Source organism: Pezoporus flaviventris, unplaced genomic scaffold, assembly GCF_033815535.1.
Source record: "Pezoporus flaviventris isolate CSIRO_AGI_PZ_B2104156 unplaced genomic scaffold, CSIRO_AGI_Pfla_v1 ptg000041l, whole genome shotgun sequence".
In the NCBI taxonomy this organism is placed as follows: domain Eukaryota; kingdom Metazoa; phylum Chordata; class Aves; order Psittaciformes; family Psittacidae; genus Pezoporus; species Pezoporus flaviventris.
The window spans coordinates 14,329,992-14,348,466 of NW_026892589.1; the positions used below are offsets into that span (position 1 = coordinate 14,329,992).

Below are 18,475 nucleotides of genomic sequence, written 5' to 3' on the forward strand. Positions count from 1 at the left end.
CCAGCCCAAGGTGATGCAGCCTCCAGGGCCTGGCTCACAGCGCAGTGACCAGCCAGCCACAGCCCTGGTTGCTAATGGCTGGACCTGATGATCTTAAAGGTCTTTTCCCTCCTAGCTGATTCTATGATTCTAAGCCCTGTACGCTGTGGGATGTCCTTAGGATTCCTTTTCCCCAGGCTGGAGGATTTAGGCAGGGTGATGTGTGTCCCGGGGCAGAGGATCCCAGTTTGGAGCATGAACTGGGCAGAGCTCCGGGTTCTGCTACCCAGGTCTGCAAAATGAGGAGGTTTTCTGGGAATTGTGCTTTGCAGGGAGCAGGGAAGAGATCCAGGCCTGTGGGCAGTGGTATGCTGGGGGGGTCTGCGCCCCAGCGCATCTCTGCTCAGCATGGGAGCTGCTTTTCCCTTGTGTCCTGGCCGTGGTCCAGGGTTCAGAGCCAGGGAAGCAGGAGCAGAACACACTGGGAATAGCCAGGTTCTGGCTGGAGCCTGGCTGGCTGCTGGGGGGGGCTGGGAAGCACGTGGAGATCCCGTTAATGGTGCATCTCCTTCGTGTGGTCACAGCACAGCCCTGGTCCAGGCGGGCTGTCTCCTGCGTGCAGTGCTATCTGTTCAGTGCTCTGACATCTTTATTGCAAGCAGCCGGGGAAATGCAGCCAGAATGGCAGATTTCTTTAATCATGCTATTACACAGCTCTTCCCTTTGTTATATATAGGCTTTAATATGTCGTACATCAGGCAATGGGTCAGCAGAGAATAGACTGGAGAATTTAGTGCAGGACAAATGGATTAACCATTCAAGCCAGGAGGAGCCTCCTCTGTCTCCCTATCCCCTCCCAGGGTAATAAAGAGGAACAAATGGGCTCTTTTATTTGTCCCATTAGCAGGGCAAATGTTTTAATGGTAAAATCAGTGGAAGTGAATGGGCAGGCTGAGCAAGCCTGCCTGTTGACTCAGCTCTCACCAGCTACTTACAGCGAGGGGGCAATCTGGGGAGCACCAAAGGGCTCCCAGTGGGGACTGGGACATGTGCTGCTCAGGCAGTGGTTTGGTTTGTGGAGGTGTGAAGCAGGGAGCTGCATCCCTCTGCCCGGAGCAGCAGGATGTGTTCCGTGATGGAGCAGCCTGGTGGGGTGAATGGCTTCTCCACTTGCAACTGCTCCATTGGGAAGAGTTTGCACTGGGGCTGGGGTGAATGGAGCCCCTCAGTTGTCTCGGGGGTGCCAGAGTGGCCAGCATAGGATACTGGAGTGGCAGGCATGGGATGCTGCATTGGCCAGTCCGATGCTGGAGTAGCCAGTGTGGGATGCTGGAGCGTGCAGCACAGGATGCTGCTGTGGGAGCCGGGCAGTGGGGCAGGTCTGGGGCAGCCCTGGCCCTGCAGCCCCTCTGCTTCCCAGGACATCTCCTGTCTGTCAGGAAGGAGCCTGTGTCCAACCAGCTCAGAGGAAAACAAGTGAAATCGAAGTAAATCAAAGCCTGGATTGTTGAGGCGGTTCCTGTGCCTGCTCCAGCACAGTCCTTGATGTTGGAGGCCTTCAGTCAGAATAAGAAATAATGGGGAAAGATCAAAGGGGAAAGGGGGGGTGACTCTCTCAGGTGTGCTGTGAACCCCCAGGCCCTGACGTGTGCTTTAGCTGCTTTGTGCATCACCTCAGCCTGAAGCAGGGGACCCTGGTCCCCCATGGGGCTGGCCAGGATGTGGCCATTTCTTGCTCTCCATCCCAAAGCCCTGCCACCAGCCACCAGCTGTGTTCTAAGGGATCATCCTGTACGTGATCCCCTGGCTGGATCCTCATCCACCACCACCCACAAGCCCTGGGGTCTTGCCTGCTCCGCCTCTGCTCATTCCTTGCTGGATTTGTGAAGGGGTTTATCCTGCAGATTGTTTCCCTGTTGACTTTAATCATGAAGCTGGAATCGCTGCTGCTGCTGCTGCATGTAAATATTGCGTGCAGGCTCCGTTTGTGAGGCTGCTCTCGGGCACAGCAAACATCACCAGAGGTGGGGAAGGTGATCCCGGAGTCTGAGGGATTGGTTCCTAATCCCGTCAGCTTCCATCAACACATCTGCTGGTTTGCTCCATTGGTGCTCTTGGAAAGCACAACGTTGCTGATGCCTTGCTGGCAGCAGCAGCCTGGGCGTGTTGTGCCCACATGGGTCCAGACTTGCTCTGAGTTGCCACAAAACATCTCCTTGGAGCTGCCCCTTCTCTGCCCTGTCTCACTGGGCAGGAGGGATGCTCGGAGCACCTGGGGAGCACTACAGTGGGCAAAATAAGCTCAAAAGCATCTATTGGAGATATTTAAAGTCTTGAACCCCATTCTGACCAAAAAAAAAGGGTCTTCTTGTGCTAAAGGATTGCCCAAGGGACAAAGCTGTCAGCCTTTGTGGAGTCAGCCAGCCTTTAATATGGTAATTACCCTGTGAAGCTGAGAAAAGCCTTACAACTGTTGCTAGCGTAAGTGTGCTTGTAGGGAGGGCAGCCCCGTGTACAGCACATGGGAGCGGAGCCGGGCAGGCCACTGGGACTGAGTGCTGAGAGGTACTGGAATTGTCCCAAAGGAAAAAGGGCAGCAGGAGCAAGTAGATGGGCTTTAGGGAGGGAAAAGCTTTTGGGTTCAGTGTGATGTGATGCAGCTGGGGAGTGAGGAGATTCCTCCCAACCATGCCTTCGAACCGGAAGGGTTGATTTGTAGCTGGTTTGGACCCTGGTCTCAGTCAAGCATCCAAGTGCTGCTGGGTCCTTGCTCTGGAACGCCCCGTTAGGGATCACAGAACCCCAGCCTGGTTCGGGTTGGAAGGGACCTCAAAGCTCCTCCAGCTCCAACCCCTGCCACGGGCAGGGACCCCTTCCACTGGAGCAGCTTGCTCCAAGCCCCTGTGTCCAACCTGGCCTTGAACACTGCCAGGGATGGGGCAGCCACAGCTTCGCTGTGCCAGCGCCTCAGCACCCCTGCATGAGAGGATGTGAGGAAAGGGCTGACCCAGCATCCTCGGGGGCCGGAGGGAAGCTGGGGCGCGCTGGTCCCGCACCTCCACCCACCCTCGTGGCCTGACCTGGGGTTGCCCACGGGAGCAGGGGGGTGCCTGCAGCCGGCCCTGCTGAGCCCATCCTGCCCCGTTCCCCCGCAGCGGGCAGGAAGCAGTTCATGAAGTTCGAGTGCGCGAGCAGCGCGGCGGCGGCGCTGGGCTGCGACCTGGAGGAGCTGAGCACGGCCACCTTCAAGCACCACCTCAAGCACATCCTGGAGCAGGTCACGGCGCGGGGCCGCCGCCTGCCCCCGGCGCAGGAGAGCCCGGCAGGTACCGGCGCTGCAGCCGCTGTCCTGGGCTTGCGGGTGATGGGGACCGGCGGCGCTCCCTGCGCAGGAGGAGGGTGGCTGCGGGAGGGGAAGCGCCCCTCGCTTTGCAGGCAGCGGGGTCCATCTCAGTGCGTTCGTGTTATTTTGTTAACTGCGAAAACCAGGGGAGCTCCGATAGTGCCCCCTGGCACGTAAGTAATGCGGCTGGGTCCTCCTGGGAAAGGCAGGGAAAACCCCAAACCAGGAGGGCAGCACGCTGCGCTCATTTCCCCCCTGCCCACAGATGAAGCTGTGCTGGTGTTGTGCTGTGGGCACCCATGTCCTGAACGATCCCCAGCTGGACAAACTGCTCCTGAGCTGCTCTAAACCTCGAGTTAATGCATGAATCTAATTCCGAGGCAGATCCAGCATGTGGGATATGCCCAGCTTTAAGGGGAGCCTTTCCACACCCAACTCATCCTCAGCAGCAGAGTTACAGCCAGCCCCCTGCCAGTTATTCTGATGAAAGCAAGAACTGGCCTTTAACATGGCAATAGATTTCTCTCCTCGGTGCACGTTAGGCAGGAGGCATGGGGGGAGCTGGAAGCAGGTGGGTGACATGCAGTGACTGTGTGAGGGAGTGATGCTGTGCTTGGGGCTGCTACCGGCCGGGCTCTGTGTGCTGCCAACAGATGATGTGTCTTTGTCTCCTCTCCCCTCTGCCTGTGCCAGGGCCGAAGATGACGGGTGTGGAGTGTGTGGAGGGGATGGCTTCGGGTCTCTATGAGGAGCTCTTTGGTGCAATCGTCTCGCTGATCAACAGGTACTGAGCTGCCGGTGCTGCGAGTGATGGCTCCTTTGTCAGAGCCTTCGCTGGGGGTCTCCAGGGAGAGGCACGGAGCTGGCAACTGCTGCCTGCTCAGGAAGGAAGTGATCTGGAGATGTCCGTATGGGAGATGCGCTGTGCTCGGACCTTCTGAGGGCTGAGAGCCAGCACTGGGCACAAAAGGGCCCTTCGGAGCATCAGTGTCTGCAGCCGGGTGTTGCACAGGGCAGCACGTGTCCTGGTCCTCCCCAGCATGGGGAGCCTGGCACAGAGACCTGGCCCCTCTCCTGCTGCAGCTTCTAAGCTGTGCCATGGGCAGACACACCAAGTAGGGCAACACAGTGCTGAGAGGAGCAGCCCGGCTTCCTATTAATAATAGATGTGACTTTGCAGACTGAAATCAAGGTTACCAGTACAGGCAGAGCAGCAAACCAGTCCAGAAACCCCACAGAGAGCCTTGCAGGTGTGTCCTGGGAGTCGCTCCATCACAGGGGATGACTGAGGTGTCAGGGCGAGGCTCTGGTACCCAAGTAGCTGCCGAGGTGCCCTGGGAGCTGCAGCTGCATCCTAGTGCTGGTGTGGCCAAGCAGACAGCACCTTCCTCTGCCCCAGGGGCTTATTTCCATCTGGAGAGCCAGGATGGGAAGTTCATCTTCTGGGGGCTGATATATGTGCTCAGGTGCTGCAAATCCAAAGTTGGCTACTGGGATAAACGGAATAAGGTAACACCCGGGCGAGGATCAGCCCTCCAAACTGTTCCATTTTCTCAGTTCTTATGTGCAGCTCAGTTAGTTGAAGTCAGCATCCACATAAAGGCTGGTGCCCAAAATACTCCGTGTTGTTGCTGTGTGTTTTAACCTGCAGTTATTTAACCTGCAGAATATTTTTATTGTAATTCCTAGCAACCACACTCCAAAGGGAAATTGCTGATGGGACTCAAAGGGCTGACAGAGAAGCAAAATGCTGCTGGTTCTCCTAAATAACAGCATTAGCTCAGGATGTGCCCCGGGTCCCTTCTTCTCTTTAAAGGTAGCTTTGCTTTGCCCAGCTTTATTTTCCATCTCAGCCCACCAAAGCCTGTTAAACCACTGCAATAACAATCCAGGCACGTTCCATGAAAACCCTGTTCCTCGGTGAGATGACGGTGATGGTGAGCCTGAATGTTTCAACCCCAGCTGCAGGAGGATGCTGCAATGGAAATCTGTAGGCAGCACTTCATAAATATACATCTGTTTCTTCATTCCACCCTGTGTTTCATGGAAGCATCCTCGCTGCCCAGTGCCACCGAGGAGAAATCCTTTAATCTCGCCCTGCTGCAGGGCTGCTGGGGATGGAGCAGCACGATGTGATGGTGATTCAGAACGTGCATTAAAACACTCCTGGAGGTTTCCCAGGGTCGGACTCCCCTGCTGCCCTCTCATCCCACGCCACTGTTAAGGGTTCATTAGGCCAGGTCAGGAGAAGTCCGTGCCTTGTGCTTCCATCCAGGCTGGGAGGAGATGCTCGGCTTGAATAGATGAAAGATGAGGGAGAAGGGAGAAGCAAAGGGACAGTGTGGGTGCTGTCTGGCAGGAGACATGGGAAGAAGGGGAGATGGGGAGTGCTGGCCACTGCTACATGGGACGGTGCCCACCCAGGGATGCTGCACATCAGGAGGAGGAGGCGGCAGCGTCACCTCCACAGGGAGAGCTGGGGCATGGCCGTGGATAAAACCTATGATGCGAATGCCTCTTTCCGCAGGTCCTTCTCCTCCCCACACCTCTCCATGGCCTCCATCGCCGTGGTGGACACCCCCGGCTTCCAGAACCCGCGGCATCAGCGCCGCGAGCGCGCGGCGACCTTCGAGGAGCTCTGCCACAACTACGTGCACGAGCGGCTGCAGGCCCTCTTCTATGAGAAAACCTTCGTTTCGGAGATGGAGACGTACAGAGAGGTGAGGAGCAGGGGCTGGGGCTGCTTCCCCCCCACGGGACGGGGCTCTGACCCAGCGGGTCCCCGTGCTCTGCCACGGCGTGGCCAAATAACTCAGTGCCTTTAGTGAGGGGGTGTAGAAATGAGGGGTCTGCTTGGAGCAGGCGCCTTGAGCCGGGTCTCTCCTCTCCTCACTGCCCCAGTCATGGATCCTTGGGGTATTCCTGACATTCCCGAGGTGCCAGGCTGTCTTGTCACCTCTCTGGAAATGCTTCCTCCAGCTCAGGCACTTTGTGCCCTTCTGGTGCAGCTGAGTTTTCCCTCAGGTGATGAATAATAGAGGATAGGAAGGAAGATGATAAATTATTGCAGAAATAAGCTGCTGAAAAACCTACCAGGAGAGATGAGCTTATTAAGCTTGCAGGAGTCACTCTAATACCTCTAGCCCTGGGAAAAGAGTTGAATTCCCATGGCTTAATATTCACACAACACTTGCACCAAGTAAGTATCTGTGTGCTCTTCGCTAGTGGTGGATATACAGGTACTGGCTGAGCTTGAAATGGCAGGGGGCTCAGCAGGCTCCGCTTTGATGCTGCCTGCCCTGGTGCAAGCACATTCCCTTTGAGCCATGGGACTGCCGCTGTGAGCCCGAGCCCCAGTGACCCATTTCCTCCCCGAGCTGGCTCACACATGGGGTGATGCTGGCATGTGTCCTGGTAGGCAGAAACCGCAGCCCCCCTGCTGCTCTCTCCACTCGCATGCTGAGGCTGCAGACCTGAACCTCACTGTTATCATGCAGAGACACTGAAGCTCTGGCTCTTGCTGAGCATCCCTGCTTCACACAGGAGCAAGGGCTCACCCTGCCCATCCCAGGGGCTCCCCGTGCCCCAGGGCACATGTAGGGGTGCCGGGATGGGGTGTGGGTGGTGGGAGACCCTGCAGTGGGGGCACCCACTGCAGGCCTTGGTTGAGGAATGTAACCCCACAGAGCTGAGTGGGAGCAGCATCCTTGCCACCTTCCTCCCCCTCCATGCAGACCTATCTCCTCTTGGCTTCCCGATGCCAGACTGTGACTAAAGCAGCTTTTAAATAATGTTTTCCAGGAAAATGTTGAGGTGTCTTTTGATCTTCCAGAGCGCTCTCCTCTGGACACGCTGTCCATCATCGACCTGAGCTCCTCACAGGTAACCTGTTCCCATGGGAGCTGCTTGCTCCGGTCGCACTTGGAGCATCCTCCTGCTCTGAGGAGGGAGGGATTCAGAGGCAGAGCAGGGCCTCGTGGTGTGTTTGGCACAGAGCAGCCTGTGGGGCTGCAGGGGAGGGTGCAGCATCACCCTAAAATACAAGCACCCATCCTGTCCAAGGCCTGCACCCTGGGCACATCTCCCAGCCTGGCTGCAGAGCGGGATGACTGGTCCCTTTGGGACGCTGTGTGGCTGCGGAGGTCTCAAGGGTGAAGGTGTCCGGAGCTGGATGGGGCCAGGAGGGTTTCCCAACCCTGTTCTGACTGTTCTGGGGCCGGGGACACAGGGCAGCGGTGGTGGGGAGCAGGCTGGCAGCGGAGGGGGGAGCAGGCTGGCACGGCTGCCCCATTCCCAAACCCAATCCCTCTGCAGCCACAGGCGCTGCCGGGCAGCCCGGGATCCGACCGCAGGGGGCTGCTGTGGATCCTGGATGAGGAGGCACTGACCCCTGGTTCTGGGGATGGAGCCGCCTTCGACCGCCTGTGCTCCTACTTCACTGCAGAGGGACCCGACCAGGAGGGTAAGCTGGGACCAGCTCTGCCCCCGTCCTTTGGCATCACAGTGTAGCTGTGGGAGCTGAAGAGCCCTTGTAGCCGGTTAAACAGCTTTTGTCCTGGGGTGCTGCTGCAGGGGACAGCCACATGCGGAGGTGCGAGCAGGGGCTGCACTTTGAGATCAACCACAGGCTGGGCACAGACCCCGTGCGCTACGACCTGACGGGCTGGGTCAGCAAAGCCAAGTTCAACCTCTCGGCACAGAACGCCCTGCAGGTGCTGCAGCAGTCCACAGTGTAAGTACGAGCGAGGTTCCGTGGTGCTGTCATCCCTGTGGGAGCGGGATTGGGATCCCATGGCAATGGAGTGGGATGGGGATGATGCCAGTGAGAGTTGAGACTGCAAAGCTGCCTGAGCTCTGGGAGGCCACTCGTGGTGGGGAAGGAGAGGGTTGTGTGGAGCATCTCAGCAGACAGGAGGGGCCCTGCAGCCTCGGTGCTGCCCGTCCCCACACCTCCTGTCCAATGCACAGTGCAGTGATGGAGCCGATCTGGCTTTAGATGGGCACGGAGCTGATGGGATCCTGTCTGCCGGGCAGCCCCAGGCACATGCTGACACCAGTGCAAGGAAGCCATAAACCCCCACAGCTTCAGCCCAGCTTTGTGGGAATCCTGAGAGCCTAGCTGAGATGTGGGGAGCAGATGTCAAGTGATTTGACTCGCAGCCATCAAGCCCTGGGGCTGACTGACAGCAGGATGTACACACTGTGATCACAGCAGATGCTGCGGGCGAGCTGGTGAAGAGCACCGCAGTGAACAGCTTCCCATCAGAGCTGTCTGGCTTCTTCCAGTCAGTGCATCCGTGACATTGGCCTTTCGGTGGGGGTCTCCTCCTGCAGGCCTGGGCAGTGGGGGAATGGGGGGCACCAGGTGAACCCCACGATGTCCTCGGCTCCACAGTGCCATAGGGTGGGCATTCAGTTGTGAAGCATCGCTGCCCAAGGTCGGGTCCCTGTGCAGCAATGGGGCAGGTTTCCCCCACCTCCTCAAGGACCTTTGTACACTAAATTGGACTTGAAATGTAATGGAGCTGCTGCCAATGTCTGTGCACACGGCAGGACTTTGACCTTGTGCTTAAACATTCCCAGCTCCTTTTGGTTCAGGCTTCCATTCAGGGAAGTTTCAACAGAGGTGGGCAGCTCAGCGCCCAAACCAGAGAGGAGCAGAGGGGTGGGAGGTGTCCCGGCACCCTGCTCTGCTCCGTGGCTGGGTGCCCTGCGGCTGCACTGATGCTGAAGTTGGGATGCTGGGGGCTGCATCCCCATGGAAGGGGCTTTGAAGCCGAGGACCCCCAGCACTGACCCCGCTGCTCATTGCTCGCAGCGAGGCCGTGCGGGAGCTGCTGGAGCCGCGGGTGCGGGCGCCGCTGGGCTGCCGGGCCGTGGCGGGGCTGGAGGGACGCTCGCAGGCAGCCCTGCACCGCAGCGCCTGCGTCAGGAAGAGCTTCGCCAGCAGCTTCGCGGCCGTGAGGAAGCGGTCGGTGTGCGCCCAGCTCAAGCTGCAGGCGGTGAGTGCGCGGGGAGCCCGGGGCCAGCGCCGCGGGGCTGGGTCCTGCAGCGCCCCGAGCCCGGGGTGCTGCTGTGGCCACGCCGGAGCATCCCAGGCAAAGGGGTCATGGAGCAGATCGCACACGCACCTCGCTGCCCACCGCTTGATCCTCTTAAGCACTCTGGCAACTGGGGCAGCCTCCGTGCTGGGTGCGTGCCAAGCTCCTGCTGACCTCAGCCGTAATCAGGTGCCTAAACGCTCTCGAGGAGCGAAGCACAGTCTCTGCTGACTCCTGCTTTGAGGGGCTGGGTGTCTCTGGCAAACCTCACCCAGCGACCCTCAACCCTGTAGCTCATCAACTGAGAACGTGGGGTTTCAGTAGGAAGGGTCGCACTCAGCCTCTGTGACCTCTGTGCTGGGCTCGCATCGCGGACCCAAGTTGTTCCTGACACGCACTGAGCTCTGCGGGTTCTGAGGAGGACTGCGAGGGGTGCGGGGGGTCCCCACCACGGCTCCGTCCCCGCTCACCCCTGCTTGCCCGGCAGGACGCGCTCACGAGCCTCCTCCGCCGGTCCCGGCTGCACTTCGTGCACTGCCTGCTCCCGGGAGCAGGGCCCCAGGGGCCGCTGCCTCGTCCCCCCGCGCCGCCCGACGCAGCCCCGCAGCTGGATGTGCCGACCCTGCGGACACAGCTGGAGGGGACCCAGCTCCTGGATGCCCTGCGCCTGCACCGCATCGGTAGGCCCGGCCCCCCGCCGCTTCGGGGTGTGCGTGCTGCCCATCCACACCCGGCTTTGCTCCTCATCTGCCTCTCTCCAGCCCCACTTCAGAAAGCCCTCGAGGTTTTCTCGCTGCTTTCTGCAGGGGTTCCCAGCCCTTCTCTTGCCTGCATGTTCCCTCAGGAGCATCCATGCGTCAAGCTAGACCTGCGCCTACCACGGTCACAGTCACTGCCAGGGGCAGAGGGACCCATGCAGGCAGCCCGGGGGCATCTACTGCATGACAGGAGGTTCTAGGGTGGTGTCTGGCCACCTCAAGTGCACCTCTGCTGCTTCCCTGCTCCTGCTACCCTGCCCTCACTATAGCTCCCTGGTCCCCATCACCCTCAATGCCTCTTGGTGTGCACAGGACATGCCCCTGGGGTGAGGTACCCCTCACCTCAGCCCCCCACTGCCAGTTCCCTCCCCGGTGTTTGGTGAGAGCCCCGTGCCCCGAGGCTGGTGCAGCCCCCAGTGATGTCTGTGTGTCCCCAGGGTATGCGGATCGCCTGCTCCTCACCCAGTTCCGAAGGCGCTTCCAGGTCTTGGCTCCGGATGTCATGAAGAAGCACACCTCTGCCTACGAGGTGCCGGATGAGAGCAAGGTACGTGCTGGGTGGCATGGGGAATGTGGCCTGGGAGCCCCTCACCGGGCTGTACCGGTGCTGGAGCTCCTCCAGCCTTTCCCAGTGCTGTAAGGGCTTTCTTTGCAAGGAGGAGCAACTCCTGCAGCTCCCTGCAGGTAGCTGCTGTGCTGGCATTGCCTGTGCCCTGCATGAGCCCCGCTGTCCTCTCTGCAAAGAGGTGATGCCAGCATCTCCCTGCCCTGGGACAGGAACTGCTTCCCAGGCCCTGCCTTACTCAGGCATCTGTTGTTGCTGGGATGCAGGGGTCCCAGCATGGCAGCACCCATCTCTTGCCCTGGCTCCTCAAAAACTGGCTGGCTGGGGACAAGCCAGGCAGCATTCTGAGGGACTCATCAGAGCAGGGCAATGCAGGTTCTTGGCGATGGGGCATCATCTGCCTTCAGGCCCTTGTAAAGGAGCAGCCCAGGGTGGCTCCTCACCTCATCCCACAAAGCCTGAAACTGAGGGGAGCTCAGGAATGAAGATGGGGATTTGCCAGTTTTATTTGTTTCATAATAAATGTATAGCAGAAACTTGGGAGACCCCCCCCGTGTCCCTGGAGCAGGCTGTGAGAGGCACTGAGAGCCGGGAAGAGGCGGGAGGAGATGAATTAAACATGGGCACGTGCTCTGTTGTGCGAGCTGCCAGCCAGGGTGTGCGGATTCAGTTAAGACCTCGGGATTTAATAAGACAAGTTTGACAGCCAGAAAAGGTCAATGTTGTTATTAAACGCGGTAAGGAGGCAGAGGGTGCCTTGTCAGCACTGTGTAAGCTGGGGATTTGGAAAATCCCGGCCTCCCTGGAGCTCACTGCCATGCGCTGTTAGCGGGAGGCTGCTTCCCAGTGAGTGCATTCACTCGGCCACTGCAGCACGAGAGATGCTTGTGTGGAGTGAGGGTGGTGGTGCAGCAATGACTGACCCTGTGCTCATGCTGGCCCTGCTGTTGGGGATGGGATGGGATGGGATGGGATGGGATGGGATGGGGCGGTCCTGCACTGTTCCAGCCGTGTCTCAGTAGCAGGCACTTCCTCACCTCTGGCACACTGTTTCATGCATGGTGCTGCTCCATATCCCCATGCACTCGCATGCTCCATCCCCATCTTGCCCCACTGCATGCAGCGCTGCAGGCTGCGGTGCAGTTCTGCTGCAGCAAGGTGCTCCAGGGGCCACAGTGCAATGATTCTTCATGGAGGAGATGTGTGTGGCCTCCAGAGGCTGTTGTTTGAGTGAAGCATTAGCGGAGGGGTTTCGTTTCAATTTCGGGAGCTCTGGGGTTTCCACATCATCAATTTGTCCAGATAGCGTTGGCTGCCCTGGGGAAATGTGCGGTGTTCCTGGCTGCTGCATGCATGCGCTGGGCCAAAGCTCAGGGTAATTGAGTTCAGGCTTCTTTTCCCACTTGCCTCCCCGCAGGGGCTCAGCTCTGCACCGCTTGGCTCCAGGGGGAACTTGGTGCTTTCTCTCCTGCTTGCAGCTCCACAGGCAGAGCTGTTGGCTGGGTGGGCTCTCACCTTCCCCTCAGTAGCCTCCAGCCACAGCCACCCATGGATGGGGGCTCTCTACCCTTCTCACAGCAGGACTCGGGGCTGGGTGCACCCTTACTTGGGTGCCTACAAGGACCAGGGGTCTGTGCCCTATTTCAGCAGGCTCCTCTCAGGGTGTCAGTGTTTTCTGAGCAGTTCAGTGATGTGCTCCTCCTCCACAGGCCATACAGGAGCTCTTCCAGGCGCTGGATCTGGAGAAGAGCAGCGTTGCCATCGGGCGCAGCCAGGTACGATGGCTCCTGGCTCTGCTTCCCCCTTGCTCTCGGTGTGTACAGGCAGAGCCAGTGCCATGCCGGGCACTTCCAGCTGCCCAAAGCTTCCCAAGGCAGGGAGAACCCCTTTCTTCTGCTGTGCCCAGGGGGCTGGGAAACCAAGCCTCACCAAGCATCAAAGCAGAAGGGCCCTAATTCACGTTTGAGAGCATTCAAAACGTGACTGTGAAGTGTGGTGAGGTGTGTACCTTGTTATCGAAATCCAGCCCTCGTGGCACTGATCTTCCTCTTCGCCTTTGATATCTCCTGGGAGTTAATGAGGATTGGGCACCCGTGGTTTTGGTGGGCTGGGGTTAACGCTGCACAGCCGGGCAGCTGAGGCATCGCAGCAGCAGCGTTTGGACTTAAATGTGATAATCTCAAAGCAAACTGAGTTTTGCTTGCGTGCTTACCCGCGGCTCCCGGAGTCTATGGAGAAAGGATTCATGGCACGGTTCTGTGGCACAAAATAACTTTCTTTTATCCTGCACAGTGCAGTTTGCAATTACCTCTTCTATGGAACCCTTGTACTTAATCAATAGCGCAATAGCAGCTCCAGTCACATCTTGTTATGGAGAGTTAGTTTTGCCGTTGCTTTGAGCATTGATTTTGCACTAGCTTCTAAAGTTACTGTCTTCTGAAGTTAATACAGACGTTAATGAGGCAATCAGGTATGTGCTGGAGCAATCATAGCATTATCTCTGGAAAGGGAGTTTCCTTGGGATTGTTCTTTGATTCAATTTAGCATCTTTCAAATGCAGCTCTAAGCGTGCCACTGGCTTCACAAGTGTAATTCAGTGTTTGTTATAGCTGTATTATGTAAATGGGGCACAGTAGTGGGGACGGATCAGTCCCATGTGCCGAGAGCTTCACCAGGCAATGACAGGGATCTTACACTGAGAGATCGATACGGGCTGAATTCAATGGCAGCAAATCTGTATCACAGAATCCCAGCCTGGTTTGGGTGGAAGGGACCTTAAAGCCCATCCAGCTCCAACCCCTGCCCCGGGCAGGGACCCCTTCCACTGGAGCAGCTTGCTCCAAGCCCCTGTGTCCAACCTGGCCTTGAGCACTGCCAGGGATGGGGCAGCCACAGCTTCTCTGGGCACCCTGTGCCAGCGCCTCAGCACCCTCCCAGGGAAGAGCTTCTGCCTCAGAGCTCAGCTCAGTCTCCCCTCTGGCAGGTTCAAGCCATTCCCCTTGGCCTGTCCCTACATCCCTTGTCCCAAGCCCCTCTCCAGCTTTCCTGCAGCCCCTTTAGGCACTGGAGCTGCTCTAAGGCTGGTGCAGGGTCTCATGCACTTGTCCAAGGACCTTCAGTCTCCTGCAGGTCTCTGGGGGGCTGCAGGTGTTCGCTATAAACACATCCCACTGGCCTCGGGCAGGTTTCAGACCCATCCTGAATGTCCGTTTCTTGCCATCAGGTTTTCCTGAAGCCGGGAGTCATCTCCCGACTGGAGAAGCAGCGGGACAAGCTGATAGCCCAGAAGATGATCCTGCTCCAGGCTGCGTGCAAGGGCTTCCTCAGCCGCCAGAACTTCAAGAGGCTGAAGATCCAGCGCCTGGCCACCCGCTGCATCCAGAAGAACCTGGTGGTGTTCCAGGCCATCAGGCACTGGCCCTGGTGGCAGCTCCTGAGCCGTGTGCGGCCCCTGCTCAGCGTTAACCTCACAGAGGAGCAGCTCCAGGCCAAAGAAGTATGCATTGAAGGAAGGGATGGGATGGGATGGGGTGGGATGGGATGGGGTGGGATGGGATGGGATGGGATGGGATGGGATCCTTTAGGGGCTCTGTCTGGCAGGTTGGACAGAAGTCACTCCCGTCAGAGCAGAGATGTTTTACTGACCATCAGAAGCTGTCATCTGTTCTTGGCACTGCATTTTTTGCCCTGAGTAATGCATTTTGCTGCGGAGAGAGAAATAACTCTCCTTTAGGGGGAGAGTAACAAATGCACCATCTCCCCATAGCCAAAGCCCTGTTCTAGGGCTGTGGCCGCCCCACTGCCTTCCCTATGCCCCCTGCAAGGTTCTGGGTCTGCTGAGCCAAGCCGTTTGTAGATGGATGCCCCATGTCAGTCTGTAGGATGACGGATGCTGAGCAGCCGAGCACACCCCTGGGGCAAGGGACTGCTCTGTACTGTCCCCAGCGCTGTGCTGGCTTTCCCCTGTGCTGCCACTGGAGACGAGGGTGGTTAATGGGCATCTGCTGACCCCGGACAGGCCCCTTCTGCACCCAGACCTGCACTCAATTCTTTGTCTTCCTGGCGTCCTGCTCCTCCTTTTGCCTCAGTGAGGTTTTAACAAGGTGTTTTCAGGCTGGTTCAGATGAAGTAAAAGCTGCCCAAGGCTCTGTTTCTCCCTCCAAACCCGCCTGGGATCCATCAGGCCCCAGCACCCGTTAACCTCTGTCTTTATCAGAGCTCCGCACGTTCTGCTTCTGCTCAGGGCTGAGCAGGAACTCAAAGCAGGACGAGGCAGCACCGCGCGGCTCTCACTGCTCTTACAGCCGGGCTGCCTGGAAAGGGATCACAGCAAACAAGGTGCCTTTGCCCCCGCGCTGTGACGGCCGGCCAGGGCCCTGGGAATGCTCCTCGAGCAGGATGCCAGCGCTTGGCTGCTCATCCCGGCCTTTGAGGGCTGCTGCTTGCTCATGAAGCGTGCCCAGTGCGCGCAGCAGAGCCGGCGGTCCCTCCGACGGAATTCCTGTCAGGAGCTGCAGTCCCGGCACTTTGCAGTGAGCAGCCTTCAAAGCTGCCTGGTGAATTGTATTAATAAGGCAGCCGTGTCTCTCCTGCTTCTTCTGAACAGGAAACGAGGTTTTCATCAGTAAGCTGGGGATGCTGGAGCTCTCCATGTGTGCTGTTTTGCAATCTTCCCTAGGAGGAGCTGGCAGCGCTGAGAAGGAAGCTGGAAAAATCCGAGCAGGAATGCAGCGAGCTCAGGCAGAACGCAGAGAAGCTGGAGAGCAAGGTAGAGCCCCAAACACTGCTGTAGAGCCCCCAGACACATCTGTAACAGCCCTGCGTTGCCCAACTGCAGCACTCAGGACCAGCATCATTGCGGGGTCCATGCTGGGTGGGATCCTGCCTGCCTCAGCAGTGAGTGCTTGCACCCAGAGAGCAGCCCAGATGCCTTGGGAGCGGGCTGTTCCCAGGGGTGTCCCCAGGGAAAGCCTCATGTCCCCTGCAGCAAGGGCAGATGTCACCCTGTGCTGCCACCGGTGCAGTGCATGAGGCTGGAGTGTGGCGATGCGAGTGTCACCCCTTCTGCTGCTGAAAGGCTGCAATTAGAACGGGAAATTACACACTGATGTAGCCCATGATGCTCTCAGGACTGCAGGCTCGCTGACCTGTGCAGGCACCACAAGTGACTTGGCTCCATGGGATCAATGCTAACACCGAGGAGGTGGCATGCAGAAGTGTCCTGCACATCCCCTGCAGGGATGCAGCCACAGGCTCCTGCAGCGGTTGCTCTTTGCTGGGTGCTGTCAATGGGAGCCTGGGGTTCTGCTGACACTGGTTGGTGCTGATGTGCACTTACCATGTCCCCTAAGCACAGGCAGTGTGAGCAGTCGGGACCCTCGGGTCGATGCCTGCACAGCACTACCCAGTCTGACTCCCTGTTCCCCCCCAGATCATCGACCTGAACACGGAGCTCTCGGACGAGCAGTACAAGGGCGATGTCGCCTGCCAGGTCCTGGATGGGGAGCGGGCAGAGAGGCTGCGGGGAGCCCGGGAGCTGCAGGAGCTGCAGGTAGGAGAGCCCTGACATGCTGGGCCATGCCGGTGGTGATGCTGCCTTCAGACCTGAGTGCCTCGGAGCCGGGTAAAGCTGCTCCCTCCTTCCCCACGTCCCCCAGAGCAAACACGACCAAGTGCAGAAGAAACTGGAGGCAGTGGAAAAGCAGCTGGAGGAGGCCCAGCAGCTGGTTCAGTTGCGTGAGATGAAGATAAGTGGCTCTGGAGGAGGTAGGGGTGTCCCTTCGGGGTGATGCATGCTCTGGGCATCCAGTCTGACCTGTCCCTGCAGGGCACGAAAGCCTTTTGGTTTGCCCCCTCAAGCAGTGCTGCTTTCACAGCGTGGTGTTGTCATTCTGCAATGCTTACCCAGCAGGGAGCTGGCAAGGGCAGGAGCATGCACAGCTCTGGCTGTTGCATGGAGCTGGGATGCAGGCAGGGATTCTGACTAAGGGCACTGCCGGCACTGACTGGCACTACCTGGCAGTGTGGTTGAAGCATGTTGTGGAGTGATGAGGAGGATGGGGTGGGATGGGGTGGGGTGCGATGCGGTGGGGTGGGATGGGGTGGGATGAGCACGCGTGCTTTGCTGAAGGTGGGGGTACCTGTGCTGCGTGAGCTGGAGCAGAGCTGCACCCCTACGAGCTTGGTGCTGGCATCTGTGCCATGCAGGAGCCACGGTGCTGTTGTGTATTCACCGATCCTGCCCTGGCATGGCTGGTTGGGCCCGAGCACCCCCCAGCCCCTCTTGTGTGTCTCTGCTGGCAGAGGACGAGTGGCAAGTGCGCTTCGAGTGCGCGCAGACGGAGATCTCCTTCCTGCGGAAGCGGCTGGTGCAGCTGGAGCAGCGCCTCGAGTCTGAGCGGGGCACCAGGACCGGGCTGGAGCAGAAGGCAAGTGCTGCCGGCCATGGCGCAGGGATGCTGCTGGAGCTGGGGCTCCTCTCCCTGCTCCCTGGGCAGGCTGAGGCTCAGAAACGCAGCCGCTTGGGGCTGATGCTTTCACTGGCCACTGGTTTGAGAATAAATATCCCAAAATTCCTTCAAGCTTATAAAACCAGTTTTGCGCCAGAACGTGGCAAAATTCAACCATGGTTAAGCGTGAGCATGAGCGCAGGGTGGGGAGGGCCTCAGTGGTGGTCTTGGTGCTGAGCTGTGTTTTGGGTACCGTGCTCACACCATCCCTCATGCATAGAGCTGCTAAGGTAAAGAGATGGCAGTTCCTGAGCTCTGCCATGAGGAGGGAAAGAGCCACTGTGCCTCCCTGAGCTGTTCCTGGGAGCCAGGTCACTTCCCATGAGGATAAACCAAATAAATTGGTATTATTCATGGTACATTAACAAGTAATAAGAAAAGCAGGCCGGTCGTTGGAGTTTGGGTAAAGCAAAACAGCCCATTTGCTTCCCAATAGTTGGTTTGGAATTACAGGCTCCATTAATGCAAGATTTTGCTTATTTAAAGTCATTCCTTAATGGCTCCATTCTCTGGCCAGCAAGAGCTCTGTGTGTATCCATATCCCAAACACGATCTGATTCCTTGAGGGATCCAGCGCTGGTTTTTAGGAGCAGGGCTGGGATGCTGCAGGTGTGTGGGGGCGGTCTTGGTTCGTGGTGGGTCTGCGGTGACCCATCCCTGGCTCCATGCTGTGGGGTCTCACCCGCTGTGCCCGCAGCTCGGCGCGGCGCAGGCAGCATGCGAGGCGGCCAAGAGGGCATCGCAGCAGCTGCGGCGGCGGTGCCGGCGCCTGGCCTGCGAGCTGGAGGATGCGCGGGTGCTCGCCGAGAGCCAGCAGAGCCGCAGCCACGAGCTGGAGAAGAGACAGAAAAGGTAAGGCTGGGGGGGGGGGAGGAAGGGGGGGCTGCTGCTGTTTCTGCTTTGGCTGGTGGAGGGTGCACGGAGCATGAGGGGGGGTTTGCATCGCGTGGCTGGGTGACTGTAACCTCCTTCCATAATGGAAATCGCTCTCAGTGTGATGCTCTGGGGAGGGATGCTGGGGCTTGGGGCATCCTTGGGCTGGGGTACCCCGTGTGTCCTTGGTGTGCATGTGCTTGTGCTGGGAGCACCGCTGGCAAACGCGGTTGTGCAACAGAGGAGCGTAAGAAATGACCCCCGGTGCTTTAGTGCTGCTGTTCAAAGGAAATGGGTTTTCTGCCCCAAAATTGGATACCAAGCAGGCAGAGAAAACACGGGAAAACACCAACTGCATTATAGTTCCTTTTAATTTACCCTTCATTTCTCATGTTCCCTGCTGTCCT

The 18,475-nt window shown here is 58.4% G+C and overlaps 1 protein-coding gene across 1 annotated transcript in view; it reads left to right on the forward strand.

The window, feature by feature from the left end:
• Positions 1-18,475, forward strand: part of MYO18B (myosin XVIIIB) — a 59,609-nt gene that overhangs the window by 11,814 nt on the left and 29,320 nt on the right. The window contains exons 14-29 of the mRNA XM_061466517.1: positions 3,135-3,305; positions 4,016-4,106; positions 5,850-6,042; positions 7,124-7,204; positions 7,637-7,784; positions 7,895-8,054; positions 9,141-9,324; positions 9,851-10,043; positions 10,559-10,668; positions 12,396-12,461; positions 13,910-14,182; positions 15,365-15,454; positions 16,118-16,237; positions 16,344-16,452; positions 16,990-17,114; positions 17,893-18,047. Coding sequence (XP_061322501.1) covers positions 3,135-3,305; positions 4,016-4,106; positions 5,850-6,042; positions 7,124-7,204; positions 7,637-7,784; positions 7,895-8,054; positions 9,141-9,324; positions 9,851-10,043; positions 10,559-10,668; positions 12,396-12,461; positions 13,910-14,182; positions 15,365-15,454; positions 16,118-16,237; positions 16,344-16,452; positions 16,990-17,114; positions 17,893-18,047 — 2,269 coding nt within the window. The remainder of the gene's footprint in view (positions 1-3,134; positions 3,306-4,015; positions 4,107-5,849; positions 6,043-7,123; positions 7,205-7,636; positions 7,785-7,894; positions 8,055-9,140; positions 9,325-9,850; positions 10,044-10,558; positions 10,669-12,395; positions 12,462-13,909; positions 14,183-15,364; positions 15,455-16,117; positions 16,238-16,343; positions 16,453-16,989; positions 17,115-17,892; positions 18,048-18,475) is intronic.